The sequence below is a fragment of the Malassezia pachydermatis genome, assembly GCF_001278385.1.
Source record: "Malassezia pachydermatis strain CBS 1879 chromosome Unknown scaffold7, whole genome shotgun sequence".
NCBI classification, from domain to species: domain Eukaryota; kingdom Fungi; phylum Basidiomycota; class Malasseziomycetes; order Malasseziales; family Malasseziaceae; genus Malassezia; species Malassezia pachydermatis.
In genome coordinates this window covers 488742-510122 of record NW_017253144.1, presented here as the reverse complement: position 1 = coordinate 510122, position 21381 = coordinate 488742, and the positions used below count along the sequence as shown (strand labels likewise).

The following is a 21381-nucleotide window of genomic DNA, read 5'->3' as shown; positions in this document are numbered from 1 at the left end:
GACATGGCTAGCTCAGCGGCCCCAGGTACTGCCGGGCCAGTAGGGGCCTATACCCAAGCAGGGCCTTCTACAACGACGCTCCGATCATCCCAGGTGCAGTCGCTGTTGTCTATGCTGAACTTTAACAACCCTCACTTCTCCCATACCGCCGCTGGCCAGAACGCCAAGCAGGGCGAATCGACAGTGCCGCAGGCACCGCCCATTTGGAAAATCCTTGTGATGGACCCAACAAGCACGGACATCCTAGCTACTAGTTTGCGTGTGCAGGACCTGCGTGAGAACGGTGTGACCCTGCATCTCCAGCTACATTCCGACCGCCCAGCTTTGCCTGACGTGCCAGCCATATACTTTGTGTCACCTACGAGTGAAAATATGGCACGCATTGCCAAAGATGTGGGTGTAGGCTTGTATGAGACGTTCTATATCAACTTCACATCGGCAGTGCCTCGCCCCTTCATGGAAGAGTTGGCCCAGGCAGTCGCAAAAGCAGGCGGCGGTGGTCAGATCCGGCAGGTGTATGACCAGTACCTGAACTACATTGTGTTACAGCCCAATCTGTTCCAGCTGTTGCCCAAGGGGCAGACCTCCAAGTCAGCGCCTGTACCTACGACCTACGAGCTCTTGCATGCGCCACAGGTGAGCCAGGAACAGGTGGAAGCGGAAACGGACCGTATTGCCAGTGGACTGCTCTCTGTGCTTGCGACGATGGGAACACTACCTATTATTCGCGCCCCCCGTGGTAGTGCTGCGGAACTGGTGAGCCGGAAGCTAGAGGCAAAGTTACGTGAGCAGACGACAGGTTCTCGTGCAGGTTCAGGGTTCTTTGGATCAAGTGCGTCGAGTTCATGGAACAAGGATCGACCTGTGCTGATCCTGATGGACCGCGATGTCGACTTGGTGCCCATGGTATCTCATTCATGGACCTACCAAGCGCTGGTGTATGATGTGTTGGAGACCAAGCTTAACCGCGTGACTGTGGCAGAACCGGAAAAACCAGCGGCTGCGAAAAAGTCGTACGACTTGGATGCCAAGGACTATTTCTGGGCGAAAAACGCGGAAGTGCCGTTCCCGCAGGTGGCGGAGGATATCGATGCAGAGCTGAATCAGTACCGCCAGGAAGCCAATGAAATTATGCGGTCCACAGGTATTAGCAGCATGGACGAAGTGGGCCAGTTGGATGCCTCGTCCAATGCCTCGCATCTCAAGGCAGCTGTGACAGCGCTGCCAAAGCTGACAGCGCGCAAGCAGACGATTGACGCGCATATGAACATTGCAACCGCGCTCTTGCAGGGCATCAAGACACGTGGGCTTGATGAGCTTTATCAGCTGGAAGAGGCTGTGACGCGACAGAGTAAGTCGACCATCATGGAGGCACTGCAAAATCCGTCCATTCCCAACCCAGAAGACAGGATGCGCCTGTTCTTGGTATACTATTTGTCTACACCGGACAGTGCTCTCTCACGCGTGGATGTAGAGGAGTTTGAGACGCTTCTCAAGGGCCAAGGTGTCGACCTGACTCCCTTGGTATATGCCAAAAAGTATGTGCCGATGTTGACTAACGATAATAGGGCTCGCGATATCATGCGATTCTCCCTGGCGGCGCCGACGCCTGCGCCGACGCAGGGCCGACATGAGCTGTTAAGGGGCTTTAGCTCGTTGAGCAGTCGGGTACGTATATCATCCAGACATGGCTAACACACGATAGCTCACAGACAAACTCAAGGATAGCCGCCTGGAAAATCTGGTCGCCGGCGTGAAGAACTTCTTGCCCATCCAAAAAGACTACGCCGTGACGCGTCTCGTGGCTTCAATCATGGACCCTGCTTCTGGAAATGCTCAGGCCCTGCAGGAGACGGATGATTACTTGTACATCGATCCACGCCAGCCACGTGGACGTGGTACGGCGATGGGCCCTGGGGGTGCCAAGGCTCGGCAGCCATTTGCCCATGCTATTGTGTTTGTGGTGGGTGGCGGGAGCCATGTGGAATTTGCCAACTTGCAAGAATATGTGTCACGTTCCGTGGCGACGTCAGGTGGGATTGCACTGGGTACGTCTAGTCCCAAGCAGATCACCTATGGAAGCACCGACATTCTCACGCCCTCGGCCTTCCTGCGCGCGTTGACCGTGCTGGGTGCTGCGTCATAGGCCATTCCACTTATAGCACTAAATCCATTCATTTTACCCTGGACAGCGTGTGGAGATGTGGAGAGCCGAAAAATAGGCTAATTTTGGATCGGATAACGACTCGGCGCTCTTGTACCTATACCATGTCGGACGAAGGTAAGATCAACGTGTTATTCTGCTGCCTGGGCAACATCTGCCGCAGCCCCATGGCGGAAGCTGTATTCGCAAAGATGGTGAAGGAACAAGGACTATCCAATCACTTTGGCGTTATTGACAGCTGTGGCACTGCTGATTACCACGAAGGCGAAGAGCCAGATCTTCGGTACGAGGCCCATGTCAAGTGATCGCTAACGTACAGCACTGTGCGTGTGTGCAAGAAGCATAACGTACCTGTCAATCATCTCGCGCGTGCGCTTCAACCCAACGATTTTACCAAGTTTGACTATATTTTTGGCATGGAGTACGTTGCCACTTATCTGAACGGGGCTTACACACAGTTCCAACAACCTCAAGAATATCCAACGTGCACAGCCCAAAAACTCGAGCACCAAGTATGTATACCCGTACGCCACTAATCGTACAGAGTCATGCTGTTCTCAGCCTTGTATGTATCTTGTCTACACCCATTGACATCCCCAGCGACGACAATTCCACGATCTATGACCCCTACTATGTACGTGTGATATATATGTGCTTACCGTCTCAGATTGGTGATCATGCCTTTGATAGCGTGTTCGAGCAATGCGAGCGGTACGTGCCCTCTCTTGACCCCTGTCCTAATCACCAGATATTCGCGTGCCTTCTTGGCTCATCTCAAACTGGGCCCGGGCGCACAATTGTAAATCGGCCGGGGCCCTTCGCCACCACTAAAATTCCTGCCACGTGGATCACCTCTTCTGTAGACATTTTTGCCAATAGAAAGAATCTTCCAGAGACGGCCGAGCCACCGGAAATTTCAACGCCACTGTCGCGTTGCAACGTGCATCGTATCCACTTTCTCACACGCCCATGACTGGATCGTTCCTCAGTCAACGTAGTGCGGGGGGCCTCAGCACCACTGCATCCAGCAGTATGCGGGTCTTGAAGGCACAAGCCTGGCAGGCCAAACCGGCGCCGTCGCGTGCTCTGGTGACCATGTCGTCTGCGGCTTCTCGCCGTGGTCCCACGACTCACGGCATGGTGCTGACGACCTCTCCGCACGTTCCTTCGTATCAGCGCGCATTCCATGCCAGCAGGGCACAGCTTTCTACCCCGAAAGATCCATATGCTACCCTCGGCGTGAAACGGGACGCAACAGCCAAGGAGATCAAACATGCTTACTATCAGCTTGCCAAGAAGTTCCACCCTGACACCAGCAAGGAGCCAGGCGCGAAAGAGCGCTTTGTCGAGATCCAGGCCGCTTACGACATCCTTAGTGATGAGAACAAGCGCGCTTCCTTCGACCAGTTTGGATCTGCGGACGGTCCCAGCGCTGGTGGATTTAACCCCTTCGGTGGTGCTGGTGCCTCGCCCTTTGGTGGCTTCCATCCAGGCAGTGCCGAGAGCATTTTCGAATCTCTCTTTGGCGGTGCTTTTGGCGGTGGCCCGCGTGGCACTCGCACTGGCTTTGGGGGTGAAGTCCGTGGCGAAGATATCGAAGCTACGGTGAACATCAGCTTCGAAGAAGCCTGCAAGGGCACGTCTCGCACTGTGACCATCAACCCTATCGACCGATGCGGCACCTGTTCAGGCTCAGGCCTGAAGGAGAATGCCAGGCGCTCGACGTGTCAGGTGTGTCGCGGTACAGGTACGCGTACCTTTGTCATCCAGGGTGGATTCCAAATGGCCAGTACATGTCCTGCTTGTAATGGTACTGGATCGACCATTGCGGCGGGTGACGAATGCTCGTCCTGCTCAGGGGCCGGTCGCGTCAAGTCGAAGCGCACTGTGTCCATTAATATTCCGGCGGGTGTCGACGATGGCTATCGCATTCGCCAAGATGGTGCTGGTGATGTGCCCCTCACAGGTGCTGGACCACCTGGCTCTCTCTTTGTTCGCATTCACGTCTTGCCGAGCAAGACATGGCGTCGTCAAGGCACCAACCTATTCTACCCAGCGCATATTCCGTTCTACACGGCTGTTCTTGGTGGCCGTGTGCGCGTGCCTACGTTGGACGGTGATGTGGACATCCGTGTCCCAGCTGGCACGCAAGCTGGTGATGAAATGATCCTTCAAGGCCGTGGCGTGCCTCGCCTTAGCGGTCGCAAGAACTACGATAACAACGGTGATCTCATGGTCCAGTTTGATGTCACGATACCAAGGTATGTTGTCCCTATGATAAAAGTACTTACATTTCCAGGTCCCTTACCAAGCGACAAAAGGAGCTGTTGCAGGCTTTCGTGGATGAGTACGAGGGCCGTACACCAAGCGATACAAGCAACACATCTAAGCCAGCATCCCCTGAGCCAAATACCGACACGAAGGCCAACGAATCTCAAGCTGAACAAAAGCATGATGGTGAGTCTTAATGGGCTGGCCTTAGTGCGGGCTGTATATCCGACAGGGTGATTAACTAGTGTGTTTAGGTTTCATTTCCCGTATGTTTGGCCATGTGGCGGACTGGTTGGCGGGTAAAAAGTAGCTAGGTTTCTATGTATAATCATCAATGCCAAGTCCTCAAGACGATGTACCGCAATAAAGGAGGAATGGTGTGGCTGGCAGGGTTGGGTAGGACCTCCTTATCTGGTTGTCTTGCAACTCCAGTACCATCCGAGCGCGCCAATGGTTTAGTGGTAAAATACAGCTTTGCCATCACTTCGATGTAGCTGTGCCGGGGGTTCGATTCCCCCTTGGCGCATTCCTTTTTCTGTTTGTCAGCTACATCAGCTTAGTCCTAAATACGTAATGAAAGCCGGTTCGGTCACCGACCGGCGCCAATGGTTTAGTGGTAAAATACAGCTTTGCCATCGTTTCGATGTAGCTGTGCCGGGGGTTCGATTCCCCCTTGGCGCATAACCTTTTTCCTTCTCAAGCCTATGCTTCTCTCTTTTACTTGGCCTTGCGCGCTTTTTATGTGCGGCTAACCATGTGCTCTGCGAACCTTTGGCATAGCTTCTACTGTACGAACTATAGAAAGGATTATTCTGCTGATGGCGCTGGCACATCTTCTGTGGAGGGCGCCTCGTTGACTCTCTCCTCTGTCGTGGCTGGCTCTGGTTCTGGCTCTTGCTGCTGCTGCTGCTGTTTCTTGCGGCCCTGCGGGTACGCTGAGAACTGGCGCTGGCCCTCCGGATCGGACAAGTCTGTATCGAACAAGCGGTAGGATAGGGCACTCTTTTCCTGCTTGTCCAGCATGAGGTTAGCCGATGCAATGGAGCGCCAGACAGGATAGCACAAGCCCACTGTCAGCTTATGACCATCGTGTTCACTTGGCTGGATATCCAGGACATAGCTGCCCATAGCCGACGCGCGAAGGCGCTCACCCACCTCGCCGGGAATGTTCTCCAGCACAGGGTAGTACTCCTTGATAAAGAAGGCCAAGTCTGACAGAGTCGCTCGAATCACCACCTTGTCACTGAGGTACGGGCGCATCGAGTGCAGCGAGTCACTCACTACACGCCAGCGGCATGTCAAGGATGCCGATACATTCTCACGGCGAGCCTGTGCATCTGCATTGACATCCATCGCATTCGGCGCTTGCGTCGCCTTGCTGACCGATTCTTGACGACCAAACACTTTGACACCGCAGTTGAGCAGACGAATCTTGAGTGGGTTCATGGTCGGGTGCACACCCATACCTGGGCCACCACCCGAAACAATGGCACGTACCGAGCTGGATGTCAGGTACACGCTACGCAGCGGCACCTGTTCAGGGTTGCGTACCAGCAGGTTGGCAGTGGGGAAGTTGTGCAAGCCGAACCATTCAACGCACGATTGCACCTCCGCGTTGGTGGGGTTGACGTACGCAAACGGATCTTCACGGTACGGCATACCACCAGCGCCAATGGCTACGCCTTCCTTGTGGTGACCACGGCGCTTTGCTTCACGGTCCGCCCGGTGCTTGTCCACCGGCACAACGCTCGGCGTTTCTGCCTCAGTCTCAGGCTGCGCGTCCGTCGCTGGTGCCTTTTCTTCCACTGCCTTGACACGCTTCGCTTCTTGCTCACCCTCGTCTTCGGCGGGGCGCTTGCCACTGGCCGACGAAGCATCGCTGGCACCAGCCGCCATGGCCTCCATCGCACGGACCATACCTGGCGCGAGCGACTGCGACTCTTCCGGCGTCGTGCTCTTCTTCGAGAGCACGGTCACGAAAAAGCCACCCGTGTTCTGCATGTGCGGGTATACACGGATGCAGCGCTCAATGTGCATGGCCTCCTCGTCGCCATGCGGCCAAAGGCTGGTAGGCGTGCGTGATGCCAAATCGGCATCGAGCGTCTGCAATGCGTCCCACGACTCGACCCATGGAATCACAGGGCGCTTGGTGTCCGTGGTTTCTTCTGCTGCTGCTGTCTCGGAATCGGCTGTGGCCTCGGTAGCCTTAGCCAGGTGGGCTCCACGGCCTGGCGACACCTTCCAGGACGTCATACCTGGGCGGCGCTTGAGGGAGGGTAGCATGTCCGAGGCATCGACAATCTCTACATCGCCCTTAAAGTGACGAATCGCCGCTGCCACCACTGCCTCATTCTCAATGGGGTTGAGTGAGCAGGTGGAATACACGAGACGGCCACCAGGACGTAGCAATGTCAGACCGCGAATGAGAATGCGCAGCTGCAAGGCGTGCAATCCCACACCGTTCATCGGTGTCCAGTCCTTCCAGATCGCCAGGTTCTTACGCAGTGTACCGTCACCAGAGCATGGCACGTCCGCCAAGATTCGGTCGTACTTGAGGTCACGCTGACGAATCTTGTCCTCCGGTGCCTCGCCCTTCCAAGCGACTTGGATGTTGGCCATGTTGCTCGCGTCGACGTTGGTCACACACAGGTTGGGCGAAGGCAGACGCTGGGCCTGGTGCACAAGCATGTGTGCACGCTTTGTATCTGAATCGTTGGCCACGACAATACCCATAGGCATAGGGTCAAACGCGTCTGGCTCCGTCGTCAAAGGAGAGTGAATGGCCTCAATCAGCTGCGCCGTCTTGGAGCCCGGCGCCGCACACATGTCCAGCACTAGGTGCTCAGGCCGCACGTCCAAGAACAGGGGCGGAAGCATAGATACAGCCTCCTGCCGCGAAATGGAGCCGACTTCTGTCTCATGCACCAGGAACTGCTGGAAACGCTTGAATTCCGGCGACTTACGCAGCACGTTCTTGCGGACGTCCAAGTGCCATCCAAGACCCTCTGGGTACCATTCCAACTGGCGAGGCGGCGTCACCTTCTCGCCCTCAAATTCCACATTTGAGAGGAAGGGCAGGTAAATGTTCTGCATCGCATCCAGCAGCTGACGAGCTGTCGGCTTGCCCGAGGTGATACGGAAGGTCGTGGGAAGCGGTGCACGCATGGCCGCTAGGAACGGCTCCCATTCCTCCCTCGGCAGAATGCCCTGCTCTTGGTAGTACGCTTCGCTGTTGGTTAGTGACGATCGGTCGCGGCCACGTACAATTTCGGGCTGGTCTGATCAAAGGCCGTGTAGGCAGCATGGCGCTCGCCCGTGCCGCTGCTCTGCTGACGACCTGACGACTTTCCGCCACGTCCGCGTCGGTATGCGCGGCCACGTCCCATAATGAAGATGGAGGCGAAACGAAGAGACACGCTGAATGTGTTGTTCGTCGTTACGGCGCCTGGCTGCGGAGGCGGACGAAAATTTTCCCACGTGACAGCGACACGCGAAAGGCTCCTGCCCCGACCTGCGAGCCTGCGAGCCAACATACACTACACGCTGGCACCGTGACAAGTCTTCTCTTCCTTGCCACATACCATGCTGCGCCGACCCCCCACGGCACTTACGTTGACCAAAGACGACGTAGATGAGATCCGACGCGCGACGGCCTCTTCAACGTCCTCTACGAGCCACCAAGGCACGCACAAGGCGGCCCCGGCCATGCATCCACCTCCCTCTACATCCACCACGTCCGAGGCGCCGCGCGATACATAGGGTGTCTGCCGCCCTTGTGAATCGCTAGGCGATCCCATACTCCTCTTGATTGTATTTGTAGGTAGCTGTCGCGTCATTGTTGGCATGGACCATTGGTGTACGCTGAAGCATGTATATAGACCTAGTAGGCCCATGTGCTAACACGTCAGACCCCCGGTGGTGGCGGCGGCACGGCCCTGTATTCTTATTGTGATCTACGCACGCGCTTCGTAGGCGTGTTCCTCAGTGGCGATGGACTCTTCCTCCCAAGGGCACGTACTTCGCCCCTACCACCAACCACGTGAAGACTTTTCGTTTATCTCTACCACGCCCTCGCCGCTTGCCGGTGGGGCACAGCGAGCTGGCTCGAATGCCGATGTAGGCGGGGCGAACGCCTCCGCGGCCTCGTCCGCCTTGTCTCTCCCACGCGCCAACAACCGGTACTTGCCACCGGATGCGGATGCTGCACTGGATATGGCCTCGGCAAAAACGTCCATTGGTGCTATTGTGACGTCGTTACTTGTGAGTGGCGCCTTGCAATACACCAGCACGTGTCTTGCGATGCCGTTCGAGGTGGGCAAGTTGCTGCTGCAAGTGCAGTGGGTGCCGCGTGAGGATGTATGGCTCAAGCTGCATGAGCCGCAAGCCTCGGAACGTGCGAGAAAGTCGTCGTCCCTGCATGATATCGACGAGGACCCATGGAGTGATACGCCAGAGAAGGCCATTACGCCTTGGGGCAGCGACGACGACGAGGATCACGACAGATACTTCCGTGATCCATCTACTCCCACCTCGCAAGGAAAGACCAAGTCGGCGCCACGTACGCCTGTGCGCCGCGTGGATGCCTATGGATACGTTGTACCCGACAGCCGTGGCGATCAAAGTGCACGGCCCGAGTTCTTGATGCCCATCGTCGTCAAGGGCGGCGTGTGGGAAATGATCAAGGCTGTAGCGCGTGGCAAGGAAGGGTGGATGGGTCTGTGGAAAGGCGCGCTGACCACCTTTTTGTTGGACGTCTCTACCTCGACGCTGCAACCCATTCTCTCTGGCATTTTGTCGATCTTTGCTCCTACAGCACTGAACCCCATGCCCATTGCCTTCTCACCCAAGCCGTTGACGACGCTATCTCTGCTCATGACGTCGCATCTTCTGACCGGCATCCTCGTCTCGCCGTTGGACCTGGTGCGCACGCGTCTTATTGCGCAGTCGACGCTGCGGCAGCACCGCAAGTACACGGGTCCCTTGGACGCTCTGCGCACCATTTTCCGTGAAGAGGGCGGGTGGCGTACGACGTACTTGCATCCCAACCTGATCGTTCCAACCATTCTCGACTTTTTGTTCCGTCCGCTCTTTGCGCTCGGTGCGCCGCTTGTGATCGAGAATGTGTTCCATCTCGATCCCAGTGCTGTGCCGATTTCGTATGCGCTGGCCGAGCTGGGTCTCTCGACGTTGTCGCTCATGATTACGCTGCCTATTGAAACAGTACGTCGTCGTCTCCAGCTGCAGTACCATGAGCCGCTGCGCCCTGATTCCATGCAGGGCCTCCTCGCCGTGCCCAACGCGAACACGGGCCGTCGTGGATTGCGGACGTGCGTGGAGACACGCCCGGTGCCGTACAGCGGCGTGGCGGAGGCCGTATACCGTATCGTCACGGAAGAAACGACGATCGTGCCGGTGCGCCGGGACGACAGTGACGACTCGTCGACCATTGCCGTGAGCGGCCAGGACCGTTTCGGTGGCATCCGTGGCCTCTATCGTGGTCTAGGCATGGGCTTCACAGCGAATCTACTTGTGTTTGTCCTGACACTCCTCACGGGCGAGCGCCAAGGATCCACAGGCTGGACGGAAATCTAGCTTCCTCTTTTCTGCATAGAATAGCCAAGTATATAATTACAAGATACGCACAAGCACAATGACAAGGACCAGGTAGGCAATCACCAACGTCAGCAGCGTGATGAGAATACTACTGCGCTCTGGCCATGGCACTACACTTGTACCGACCGCCTGTACTTCGTGCTTCAGCTCACGGCCCATCGCGCGCACCGAGAAGTGGGCCGCCACGCGTTCTTTGGCCGCGGCGGCCAGGCGAGCTCGTATATGCTCGTCCCAGGAGAGAATCGCGATGCAGGCCGAGGCCCACTGCTCTGCGTTGGGCGCGCGTAGGAACCCTGTGGCATCGAGGACTTGCGGACGACCAGTAATGTCCATCGACGCATCGACCACCGTCTCGAGTGGGCCGCCTGTGTTGGTCGCTACCACGGGCACGCCACAAGCCATAGCCTCCAGTGGCACAATGCCGAAGTGCTCATTTGTAGGTGTATAGAGCAAGGCTTGGGTCATGGGCGAGCAGAGCCACGCACGTAGCAGGGGACTCGGGAGAGAAGGGAGGAAGACAACATCGGCCTTTTGTACATGCACAGCGTCTGGCGGGGACAGCGGTGGCTCGTATGGAAGCGAGCGCGTCCACAACGTGACATGTCGTAGACCCAGCTGCGTCGCCTGCGCTTTGAGTGCATTCAGCGTCTCGATATTGTCGCGGACACGAGGATCGTAGCCGCCCGCACACACAAGGCGCACGTCTGTCTGCTGCAATCGGCGTATACGCGCCATTGTATCCAGTGCCAGGGCCACATTTTTCTTGGCTTCAAATCGATTGATAGAGAGGAAGGTGGGCCGCTTACGATCGTCCAACAAGAGCTCGACCATATCGAGGATCCGCACATCCGTGGCCGTTTGCATATAGGTTCGGTATGCCTCGTCCACATCCTCTGGATGGAACTGCGTGTCATCCACACCAGGGTATATAACACGGGGCTTGATGGGGAGTCGTGGGAACGCTTTGTGGAAATGCTTCGCCGTAAAGTACGAATTGGCCAACACGATATCCGCAAAGCTCGTCGTGGTTTCTTCCAGCACATCCAGCGGGAAACGGTACACGGATCGTGCTAGCGACCATAAGCCGCCCCATCCACGCTGCTGTGCTAGTGCTGCGCTGATCTCCTTGTCGGGAAAATGGCAGTAGTAAATCACACGGCGTCCGCAAATCAGCTTCAGAAGCGGGATAGCGATGGGCAACTGATCAATGATGAACACGTCCGGCAAAGGCTGTGGTTTCATGCTCGTGAAGCAAGCATACAAACCCGGGTACTGGCTCGCCAGTTTGCCTTGGCTTGTGGCGATGGCGACCTGGAGAACCAGCGAAAGCTGCTGCAAAATGGCCATCGGCAAGTGGAATCGGTGGAGAATCGACCGGGGAACGTAGGTCTTTGCGTGGAAAACATGGAGCGTGCCTGGCGTTAGTTCGTACTAGGACCACGTACCGTCGCGTGTCGGCTCGAAGGCGTGCGAAGGATCGAAATGCGATGTGATGATACGCACGTCGTGGCCTTGCTCTTGCAGGCTCACAGCCGCATCTACCACAAGTTTCTCTGCCCCACCGATCCCCAGGTCAGGGTGGACAAACGCCACACTAGGACTCTGTGACGTTTCGCGTTGGCTCATGGTCGTGTGCTTCTTGGCCGGCAGACACGATGGTCGACCGATGATCCTTTCTCTGCCCACCCAGTCAGTGCCTGTCTCCGCCCTGCCTGCGCTGCCCTGCGCTGCCCTGTGCGTGCCTGACCCACAGGTCACGTGAATCCACGCGGCTGGGCCACCGACGCGTTCGAGACAAGCAACACACGCGCAGCCTACCGAAGCGTCCTTCTCTTTCCTGGACGTCGACGAGCAGAGGCGGCATTGGTGCCTGTAGCTGCGCGTTCCCTCTAGCATACATCTGTTTGTAAGCATGTCTGTGATGACAGAGGAACAAATTCGCCGTGTGCTCGAGCAGGAGCTTGATCTCCACTGGCGTCCATCCCGTCCTACGACGGCCTCCTTGTTTTCTCCTCGTGCTTCCAAGCCACCCAAAGCGTTCTCTGATACCAAAGGCATGGATGCATGGCCCCTTGATTCGACAGATAGTGAATCGGACGCGGACGATGCGTTCCCTGCGACGGGCCTTCACTCCCCGGGCAACCACAGTATCTTTTTGGCTACGCCGAATCGACATACGCGCGCCCGCAGCAAAGTCCATCCACGTCCGCATCTAAGCGATCGGTACCAGGATGCTCTTGATATCTCCAAGATGGCTGGTCCAGACGCGTCCGTGGACACGACGCTGCGTGCATCGCGGCCATCGCACCCAGGCATCACGCCTCGTATACCTAGCCCCATTCAGCGACGCTCGCCGTCCTTGGGAAGTCGTCACTCTAGTGCAGAGACCATGGTGAACAGCGAGGATATGGACATGGAAAAACCACGTCCCACCTCGCGTGCCCCATATACCTACAAAGAACCACCCTCGTCACGACCTGAGCGTGTGGTATGGGCAGATGAGCAATTGTCGACGCTTACGCGATACCTGTCCTCTTTGGAGCATGACGTACAGAAGCTCCAGGCTGAAGCGCGAAGCACCGCGCCCCTTGCTCAAATGCAGGCTCGGCTGGACGTACTGGAGGAGCAAGTCGCGCGGCAAGGAGCCCAACTGGTACACGTACGCCATGCCTTGCGTGATCGTTCGCGTAGAGCCTCGGACTCGTTGTATATACCCGCACCTGAGCCAGACAACGAGACGATGGATGTGAATCAGCTGGCGTCGCGTATCGCGTCTCGTCTTGGCGTTGCTAGTGCAAAGCCAGCATCGCCTCCGGCGGCAAGTCCTCCTCCTACTTTCTCTCGATCCATTGAGCGATTGTACGATGAACTTCATCGACTTTCTCGAGCTGTGAGCAGTTTGCAGCACTCTATGCATCCTACGTCGGCCCCCGCAGCGCCTGCACCTGCATCTGCATCAGAAGACTTCTCGTTGGATGCTTCACGTATCGATGAGCCGTCTTTGCCTACGCAGGAGCGCTACGAACAGATCTGCCGCGCGGTGGCCGACGCCATGGGTCTCTCTTCTGGCATGGAGAAAAAGTCGGTGCGCAAAGACCAAATCCGTGCCCATCTGCGCCAGCAAGAGGCGGACGATGTAGCTATTGACTCGTTGCTCCGCCGTTTACAGCGCTCTCAAACGCCGACTCTCTCCGCGTCTGATGTGCGTCTGCTGGAACACTTGTTTGAGCAGCACAAGCGCGAGTTTCTTCACCAAAAGAAGCTGTACTGCGAGCTGGCTGATGAGCTCAAAGAGATGGAGCCTACGATGGACGCAACGAAGCGCCGCATCTTGGCCAACCATGTTCACGACTCCATCGATTCCTTGGAGGCGGAGGCGACGCGAATCAACGAGCTTCATGCTCACCTACTCCGCTATCATCGCTCTCCGTCGCGGCTCGCGCGCATGGATGGTTGACGGACGGGTTTGGCTATACCTTGTATTGTACATAGTGACATACACTCTACATATCATTCGTTTTTCTTCTTCGTCGGGTATCTAATTGGCCTGCCGCTGAATTTTCTCCAGCATGACTTCCACGCGTGCGCCCAGATCAGGCTGGCCGCGCTGACGACCCAAGCGACTGGGGCTCTTGCGGTTCCACTTCTCTCGACGCGCCTCACGTTCTTCGATGGCTTCTTCCTTGGTCCGCTTGGGCACAGGTTTCGCTGTAGCGTCCTTCTTCTTCGGTGGTTTATAAAAGTACGGTAGCTTTTTCGGCTTGGATGCTGGCTCCTTGGCGGGCTCACGTTCCTCCCGAGGCTGAAGCGTCTCTAAGCCATCCTCTTCGTCGTTCTCAGGCGCAAAGCGGCCCAGATCCTGCTTTGACGGCTCCAAGTCCACGCCCTCTGACTCTTCCGGCCCTCCTTCGTGTTTAAGCATCTTGTAATAGGCCTTCTTCACTTTGGCTTTATGGATCAAATCCGCTTTGTGCTTCTTGGCTGTGGATATGTCAGTACGCAGGCACACGTACCTCGCCCAATATACGCGCCATTCGGCACATTGGTGGCACCGACGGAAAATCCGCCTTTCGATCCCTTCGCTTGGGGACCCGAACGCGTGCGATGCTTCACGACACTTCGCTTCGAGAACTGTGCCATGGTCCTGCAACGTCCAACGATCGATCAGCAGGCTGCCACTTTTTTTGAGACGTGAGGGCGAGGATCACGTGAATTAAAAGTGTGAACGGGCACAATTTCTCTGTCTCTTCCATCTCGACAAAGACCTTTGGCAACAGCGTATGAGCATCCAGAACTTGGCCAGCTACGGTACGTGTATACTGTTTTTTTGGTGGACATGTGCTAACTATGACCATTAGATCCTTTTGCGGACCTTGGTGATGAACAGATTGTGACTGAGGAAGTCCCAGAGGAGAAGAAGAAGGCCGCTCAGGTGCACAACTACGTCCACATTCGTATCCAGCAGAGGAATGGTCGTAAGACGCTGACGACGTTGCAGGGTCTGCCGAAGGAGTACGACGCGAAGAAGCTGCTGAAGGCCTTCAAGAAGGAATTCGCTTGCAACGGCACGCTGGTAGATGATGAAGAGCTGGGTCAGGTTATTCAGCTCCAGGGTGACCAGCGCCAGAAAATCTCGATGTTCTTGATCGAGGAGGGTATTCCCAAGTCCGATGTTAAGGTGCACGGTTTCTAAGCTGGCCCTTACTGTCTCACATGTAATAACGATATGCTTTGTACATATGCGTGGTGCTGGCTTATGATCTGCTCACTCATGAAGAAACAAACGGAGCCATCCACTTGTGTGTGTCATGAACAAAGCTTTTACGTCCTAGTCACTTGAATGCATGATGTGCATCCTTCTCACTCCACTAGAACCCTGTCCTTTGGCTGTCGCCAAGGCTGGGTCATGGATAGTTGTTTCGTTCTACGTGAGCCCTCTTCGTGCTATGGTCCATGAACTGTCCTGTGGATACCATGTAGGTTTAAATATTGTAGTGACCTTCCCTTCACGCTTGGCCATCGTGGTCTCTTTCAGCCACCGTGGGACTACGAAGCTGGGGTGGGCCCTCATCCCTCCTTGACGTTAGGAGTACCTTATCACGTGGCACCAAAATTTTCCTTTGCCACCGCCCGGACCCACGCATATAGATTAACCACCGTGCTTCACGTTGGCGCTGAGCATAGTATGGGCAAAAAGAGGCAAGTTCGGAAATTCGGAGAGGTGAAACGGTTGTTGAACCCCAAAGACAACAGAATGTACGTCGATTTTGCGATCGGGTGACTAACATGACCAGCAAAGCCAATGACAAAGAGCATGCTATCGTCGAAGCCAAAAAGGCCGAGGAAAAGAAAAGGCGCATCGAAGTCGCTGCATCGTCCATGTTCTTTCAGCACAACTCTGCTCTGGGACCTCCCTACCGTGTCCTTGTCGATACCAACTTTATCAACTTCAGTTTGCAAAACAAGATCGAACTTGTGCAAGGCATGATGGACTGCTTGTACGCCAAAACCATTCCCTGCATTACTACGTGCGTCATTTCCGAGTTGGAAAAGCTTGGACCAAAGTACCGCATCGCTCTGCGTGTAGCGCGTGATCCTCGCTTTGAGCGACTGGAATGCACACACAAAGGCACATATGCAGATGACTGTATCATTGAGCGCATTAAGAGCCACAAATGTTACATTGTCGCCACTTGCGATCGCGAGCTTCGTCGACGTGTGCGCCAGGTGCCCGGTATCCCTTTGATGTATATTGCACGACGCCAATACAGGATCGAGCGTCTCCCTGATCAGGGCGCTCCAAATTAACTTTCTTGTATAACAGCATTCCCTATTTACGTATTATCCTAATGCCACATGGTACATATCATCACCGACCAGATAGCGCACATGCGATAAATGCTCATAGAGCCAAGCACGCACCGTATCTGTCCTCATACCGGCAATACGCAAAATCAACCCTGCCTGTTCTTTCCCCGTGGTCTGACGGTCGCTACCAGGGACCGGAGCACCTGAAAACAAGGGACTTGCACTCCATAGTACATCGGGTGGCTCTACGTGCGAGGCACCGAGTGTACCGCCGGAACGAAGCAAGGGTTGGGGTTGCTGAATGGTATCATATTCACGAAGTAGCGCCTCACACAAAGCTTTGCATTCAGGCCCGTACAGGATTACAAATGCAAAACATGTGTATGGTTCGCATCGACGTGCCAATTCCGTCTTGTCACTGCGCTGTAGCACCTCTGGCAAATCTTGCTCTAATTGCTGCCTGTCGCGTGCAATGACCTGCCCATCCACGCGCACTTCATTTCGGCTTTGGTATAAATAAAAATGCCAGAGTTCTGGGATGCGATAGAAATCTGTGGATTCACGAGGTCCGTCCACGGCCAACCGACCAGAAGTAAACCAGTCCAAGAGAACAAGGGAGGAGGTCGTTGCGCTCCTCAAGTCGATTCGTTGGACCTGAGAGTATCGCGAACGCGCATAACATGTCACTGGAGCGGGTAGCAGTATAAGGGTAGAGTTTTCGCGGACCAGGTACCGAATATACTGCTGCGAGGCTGGTGCCGGTCCTGATGCGCGTTTGATCACAGCTGGCGCATCTCCCCCTCGTCGTTCACGATACACTTTGGTGCTACCTTGTGTTAGGATCAGAAGACGTGTATCAGAGCCAACATCCACGTCCAGCTCTATGTTATCACCACAGACAAGACCACCTCCATAGCTTACCATGAAAAGTACGCCCACACCTTTGAAGGGAACTTTCCGATAAGCAGCCGCATTGATCGTCGCATCGCGGCAGGATTCTTGCGGTGTTAACAGCCGCAATGGGAAAGTAGCTTCTAGATGCGAAAATTTGGGAGCACCTATCTCACCATCATTCACACCTTTCCGAAGAATGGCACGACCGAAAGCATGCTGGCCATGGACCATTCTGTGTAATCTTCCAACGCGGAGCCCTATCACCCCAGACTTCTTCACACTTTAATTTGCGTCAGAACACGTGTGCCCGAAGCTTGGACCAGCTGACCCTAGTCTCGGCCGAATCAGCCACACTCCGCCCGACGGCGCAGTGATGCACGGGAGGAGCGCCGAGCTTTCAGTTGGGTCGCCCTGTCACCACTAGGTTGCGTGTAGGCATAGGTGTATTGCTTCCTGACGACGGTTTGCCTCGGTTTAGGATTTTTGAAGCACAGTACTGTGATTTCATCCAACGTACACCGAGTAAACCCTACTCACTATGAATGGCATCAAAATTCAAGGTATGTGGGGCGGGGCGGGACGTGTGTCCGTTTTGTACAGAATATGTTCTAACACATGGCAGGGATGGATGACCCATCCAAGGTCGTCAAGGTTTTGGCCTCTGACGGAAAGACTGGAAAGCAGCTTGAGATCGGTTACACCAACTGCCGTGTCATCGGCAACGGCAGTTTCGGTGTAGTGTTCCAGGCCCGTCTTGTGCGGTACAACCCTGATGGCACAGAAGTTCCTGCGTCGGAAGTCACAGATGGTAGTGACAGCATTGCCATCAAGAAAGTATTGCAAGATAAACGCTTCAAGGTATGTGAATCCCGAGCGATGCATGACTAACCCATCAGAATCGTGAACTTCAGATCATGCGCGTTCTGAGCCACCCCAATGTTGTGGACCTTCGTGCGTACTTCTACACCAATGGTGATAAGGTATGTTTCTTCTCTACCCCAATCACAGAAACTAACCGGCATAGCAAGACGAAGTGTTCCTAAACTTGGTGCTGGAGTACGTGCCCGAAACTGTGTACCGCGCTACTCGGCATTATACCAAAGTGAAGCAGACAATGCCGATGCTTCTTGTGAAACTATACATGTATCAAATTCTGCGCAGCCTGGCCTATATCCACTCCCTAGGTATTTGCCACCGCGATATCAAACCCCAAAACCTCCTTTTGGACCCTCGCACTGGTGTTTTGAAGCTGTGTGACTTTGGTTCTGCCAAGATCCTCGTACCTGGCGAACCGAATGTCAGTTATATCTGCTCGCGCTACTATCGTGCGCCTGAGCTTATTTTCGGTGCTACCAACTACACCACCAATATTGATATCTGGTCCACGGGCTGTGTCATGGCTGAATTGATGCAGGGTCTGCCATTATTCCCGGGTGAAAGTGGTATTGACCAGCTGGTTGAGATCATCAAGGTTCTGGGAACCCCCTCGCGTGAGCAAATCAAGACAATGAACCCTAACTACATGGAACACAAGTTCCCACAAATTCGTCCCCATCCTTTCCCGAAGATTTTCAGGCCACGCACCCCTGCTGATGCAATTGATCTGATTACCAACTTACTTCAATACACTCCGCATGCTCGCCTAACAGCTGTGGAAGCCCTGTGCCACCCCTTCTTTGACGAATTGAGGGACGAAGACGTGATTTTGTCAAATGGACGTCCCATGCCTGATCTCTTCAACTTTACTCGCGAGGAATTATCGATTCGCCCGGATCTCATCAAGCATCTTGTTCCTCCTAGGGCTGAGGAGGCATTGAAGCAGCGTGGTATTGATGTCCACAACTTCGAGCCCATCCCCGCCGAAGACTTGAGGGTTTCCCTTGAGTAAGAACTAGCAAGTCAAAGATCATCTCATTGCTGCTCTCAATGTTCCTCATATCACTATTATTGATCTTTCTAGTTATGGATTCTCTATGAATATTCACGAGTAGCGATTAGATCGCTTTGGGCTTTTTCCTTATACGTACATAACTTGTATGATGCTCTTTTGCGAATGCGCTTGGGCCTCTCTTTAAGACAGTGAATATTTCGAAACATTGGGCGCTCGGCCGAGGACCGGGGTAGCTGGAGAACTCCAAGGCCTGTCGCCAGGCTCGGTCCGCGTCACATTTCGGTTCGACTTCGTGCCTTGTCGACAGTCTAGAGAATGTTCATTATCAACTGGTTCTGGGTATGTATCATTCAACACAGTGGATAGGGCAATATGAACCTCAGCGCTTATTAGCCTTCTCCTCTTTTCCTTGTGCGTAGCCATACTAACATATGAACAGGATATCCTCGCTCAGCTGGGTACGTGCACGACATGCTTCTTGACAATTGGAACCCATGACTAACACATTGGATTTTCTACTATACAGGTCTTACCCACAAGAATGCCAAGATTCTCTTCCTTGGTCTTGACAATGCCGGTAAAACTGTATGTATTCGTCTATGTCGTTAGGGGCTTACACGGCAGACTCTCCTTCATATGTTGAAGAACGACCGTCTTGCCACCCTTCAGCCTACCCTTCACCCTAGTATGTATCACGTTCATGAATCACTAACATGCAGCGTCGGAGGAGCTGTCTATTGGCATGGTGAAGTTCACTACATACGATTTGGGTGGCCACCAACAGGGTATGTATTTGTCGTTTTTGGGACCTGAAATACTCACATGTTTCTAGCTCGTCGTCTTTGGAAGGACTACTTCCCTGAGGTCGATGGTATTGTCTTCCTGGTCGATTCGCAGGATGTGGATCGTTTCCCGGAGGCCCGTGCTGAACTTGATTCGCTTCTTTCGATTGAGGAGCTGAACAAGGTGCCGTTCCTGATTTTGGGCAACAAGATCGATGCTCCTGGCGCCGTTTCGGAGGAGGAACTTCGTCAGTCTCTGGGTCTGTTCCAGACCACTGGTAAGGGCTCGGTGCCTCTTAAGGACATCCGCCCTATCGAGCTGTTCATGTGCTCAGTGGTCATGCGCCAGGGCTATGGCGAGGGTTTCCGTTGGCTCTCGAACTACGTATGTATACTGCTGGTAAAGCTTACGCCTTTTACAGATTTAAGCCTTTCCTGGTGTAATGTTCCGCTCATGCTAGGCTGCTTAGGGACCCATATATTGGGCTTGTCACCGTAGCAGACCATCGGCTTCTCATAGATTGAGTAAGCATGTATAAACATTCTGTGGGGATCATCCAGGGTGCGCACATGGATTCCACATGGCGTTTGAGAGCCCGTATAGTTGATGAGAATAAGTCACGTGAAATATTACAAGGGCGAGCGGCCCCTACCTCAGGTCTAGCGCTCGTCTTCGAGTGGTACTTTACGACCTACGTCTCAAGGTATATTGGCATCATGGTCAGCACTTCGCGTCGCGTCAACCGCAAGGCCCACTTTGATGCCCCGGGTCACATTAGGAGGAAGATCATGTCGGCTCCTGTGAGCAAGGAGCTCCGCGCTGAGCACGGTGTACGTATTTAACGCAGGTTTTTGGTATGTGGTGCATCGGCTAGAAGATGTAATGTTGGTGGTTATTGCCATGTGCAGGATGATGTTTTTCTTCCTTTGTGTTATGATTATCACTGCAAACGTATGTGGCTAGCAACAACGTTTTTGCGTGATGGTATAGAGGGATATGTGATGATGCATCATTCAGCACTATGACCATTTTCATTCTTGCGTTTTGTCGTTCACACATGCTATTCAACCTGACTCGCGCTAACATGGACATTTACTAACCTGTAACAGCTCCGCTCGCTTCCGATCCGCAAGGATGACGAGGTCCTCGTTGTGCGTGGCTCGTCGCGTGGCTCGGAGGGCCGCATCGTCCAGGTCTACCGCAAGAAGTGGGTTGTCCACCTCGAGCGTCTCCAGAAGGAGAAGTCGAACGGTGCCACTGTGCAGATCCCGATCCACCCGTCGAACGTCGTGATCACCAAGATTAAGATGGACAAGGACCGGTATGTATTTGATGCTTTTGCGAGTGGGGCATGGGCTAACACCTTACAGCAAGGTTCTCATTGCGCGCAAGTCGGGCAAGAGCGTCGAGGAGGCTGAGGCCTAAGTTCTTCGTCACTGATTCCCTAGACTGTAGTATTCCAGCCTGATGGTCTATGATCAGCATGGCGCCACACTATGGCGGATTGTGCTATAGTTGTGAAAAAGCATACAGATTGCTCATTTTGGAAGTTGTTTGTCTATAGGCCTGGTCGGTGTCAGTGGCAGTGCCTAGTGAAGGCCTGAGAAGGACGCTTTGTATCTTGGGCCTGAGAGAGAAGCGGCCGGGGGCGTTGGTAGCATGGCGTGCTTCGAGGGGGCGCTTAGTCATTTTGACGTGATAAGTGCGCGGCGGCCACGGTGCCACAGTGTCCACTCTTGACCTACCACGGCCTATCGGGGCTACATTGTCCTCTACCGTTGGTCTCTAGATCGCAAACGTAAGGAGTTTGTGGACGCTCTCGTGGACTCAGATCGTACTGCTTTTTACAGTAGTGCTTATCTTTCGTCGGAGTGGTTCACTTTGTAATGGTAGAGACGAAATCGCGTCCAACTGTCGCTCATCGCCCCATATTCAATGCTGATGCATCTTCTTCGAC

At 54.5% G+C, this 21381-nt stretch overlaps 13 protein-coding genes across 13 annotated transcripts; 9 read left to right on the top strand and 4 right to left on the bottom strand.

The window, feature by feature from the left end:
* Positions 1-111: 111 nt before the first annotated feature.
* On the top strand, positions 112-2146 carry Malapachy_1651 (sec1-like protein; the record flags this gene model as incomplete). The annotated part of the gene is made up of 3 exons (XM_018136154.1): positions 112-1538; positions 1569-1668; positions 1706-2146. 3 exons carry the CDS (start codon positions 112-114, stop codon positions 2144-2146), a joined length of 1968 nt encoding a protein of 655 aa, XP_017990642.1.
* Positions 2147-2268: 122 nt separating this feature from the next.
* On the top strand, positions 2269-2967 carry Malapachy_1666 (ltp1-protein-tyrosine-phosphatase; the record flags this gene model as incomplete). The annotated part of the gene is made up of 6 exons (XM_018136168.1): positions 2269-2447; positions 2484-2585; positions 2623-2676; positions 2765-2798; positions 2832-2875; positions 2913-2967. 6 exons carry the CDS (start codon positions 2269-2271, stop codon positions 2965-2967), a joined length of 468 nt encoding a protein of 155 aa, XP_017990866.1.
* A 229-nt stretch (positions 2968-3196) lies between these two features.
* Malapachy_1642 (mdj1-heat shock protein) lies at positions 3197-4632 on the top strand (the record flags this gene model as incomplete). The annotated part of the gene is made up of 2 exons (XM_018136145.1): positions 3197-4425; positions 4464-4632. 2 exons carry the CDS (start codon positions 3197-3199, stop codon positions 4630-4632), a joined length of 1398 nt encoding a protein of 465 aa, XP_017990905.1.
* A 610-nt stretch (positions 4633-5242) lies between these two features.
* Positions 5243-7821, bottom strand: Malapachy_1636 (s-adenosyl-l-methionine-dependent methyltransferase; the record flags this gene model as incomplete). Its single annotated transcript, XM_018136140.1, has 2 exons — positions 5243-7664; positions 7700-7821. The coding sequence occupies 2 exons, from the start codon at positions 7819-7821 to the stop codon at positions 5243-5245; spliced, it is 2544 nt and encodes an 847-aa protein (XP_017990810.1).
* Positions 7822-8425: 604 nt separating this feature from the next.
* On the top strand, positions 8426-10027 carry Malapachy_1639 (mitochondrial carrier; the record flags this gene model as incomplete). The annotated part of the gene is made up of 1 exon (XM_018136143.1): positions 8426-10027. One exon carries the CDS (start codon positions 8426-8428, stop codon positions 10025-10027), a length of 1602 nt encoding a protein of 533 aa, XP_017990805.1.
* A 36-nt stretch (positions 10028-10063) lies between these two features.
* Malapachy_1675 (alpha-mannosyltransferase) lies at positions 10064-11674 on the bottom strand (the record flags this gene model as incomplete). The annotated part of the gene is made up of 2 exons (XM_018136177.1): positions 10064-11463; positions 11494-11674. The coding sequence occupies 2 exons, from the start codon at positions 11672-11674 to the stop codon at positions 10064-10066; spliced, it is 1581 nt and encodes a 526-aa protein (XP_017990876.1).
* Positions 11675-11960: 286 nt separating this feature from the next.
* Malapachy_1691 (proteophosphoglycan ppg4) lies at positions 11961-13505 on the top strand (the record flags this gene model as incomplete). Its single annotated transcript, XM_018136192.1, has 1 exon — positions 11961-13505. One exon carries the CDS (start codon positions 11961-11963, stop codon positions 13503-13505), a length of 1545 nt encoding a protein of 514 aa, XP_017990723.1.
* An 81-nt stretch (positions 13506-13586) lies between these two features.
* Malapachy_1685 (hypothetical protein) lies at positions 13587-14188 on the bottom strand (the record flags this gene model as incomplete). Its single annotated transcript, XM_018136187.1, has 2 exons — positions 13587-14029; positions 14062-14188. 2 exons carry the CDS (start codon positions 14186-14188, stop codon positions 13587-13589), a joined length of 570 nt encoding a protein of 189 aa, XP_017990697.1.
* A 140-nt stretch (positions 14189-14328) lies between these two features.
* On the top strand, positions 14329-14741 carry Malapachy_1654 (eukaryotic translation initiation factor 1; the record flags this gene model as incomplete). The annotated part of the gene is made up of 2 exons (XM_018136157.1): positions 14329-14356; positions 14407-14741. The coding sequence occupies 2 exons, from the start codon at positions 14329-14331 to the stop codon at positions 14739-14741; spliced, it is 363 nt and encodes a 120-aa protein (XP_017990645.1).
* Positions 14742-15233: 492 nt separating this feature from the next.
* Malapachy_1644 (fcf1-domain-containing protein) lies at positions 15234-15856 on the top strand (the record flags this gene model as incomplete). The annotated part of the gene is made up of 2 exons (XM_018136147.1): positions 15234-15304; positions 15343-15856. 2 exons carry the CDS (start codon positions 15234-15236, stop codon positions 15854-15856), a joined length of 585 nt encoding a protein of 194 aa, XP_017990900.1.
* A 33-nt stretch (positions 15857-15889) lies between these two features.
* On the bottom strand, positions 15890-16981 carry Malapachy_1679 (hypothetical protein; the record flags this gene model as incomplete). Its single annotated transcript, XM_018136181.1, has 1 exon — positions 15890-16981. The coding sequence occupies one exon, from the start codon at positions 16979-16981 to the stop codon at positions 15890-15892; it is 1092 nt and encodes a 363-aa protein (XP_017990886.1).
* A 307-nt stretch (positions 16982-17288) lies between these two features.
* Malapachy_1656 (pkinase-domain-containing protein) lies at positions 17289-18638 on the top strand (the record flags this gene model as incomplete). Its single annotated transcript, XM_018136159.1, has 4 exons — positions 17289-17310; positions 17373-17608; positions 17647-17730; positions 17775-18638. The coding sequence occupies 4 exons, from the start codon at positions 17289-17291 to the stop codon at positions 18636-18638; spliced, it is 1206 nt and encodes a 401-aa protein (XP_017990827.1).
* Positions 18639-18956: 318 nt separating this feature from the next.
* Positions 18957-20849, top strand: Malapachy_1659 (gtp-binding protein sar1; the record flags this gene model as incomplete). Its single annotated transcript, XM_018136162.1, has 9 exons — positions 18957-18980; positions 19081-19099; positions 19168-19226; positions 19266-19326; positions 19361-19426; positions 19474-19812; positions 20088-20254; positions 20534-20749; positions 20799-20849. The coding sequence occupies 9 exons, from the start codon at positions 18957-18959 to the stop codon at positions 20847-20849; spliced, it is 1002 nt and encodes a 333-aa protein (XP_017990653.1).
* Between the last annotated feature and the right edge of the window lie 532 nt (positions 20850-21381).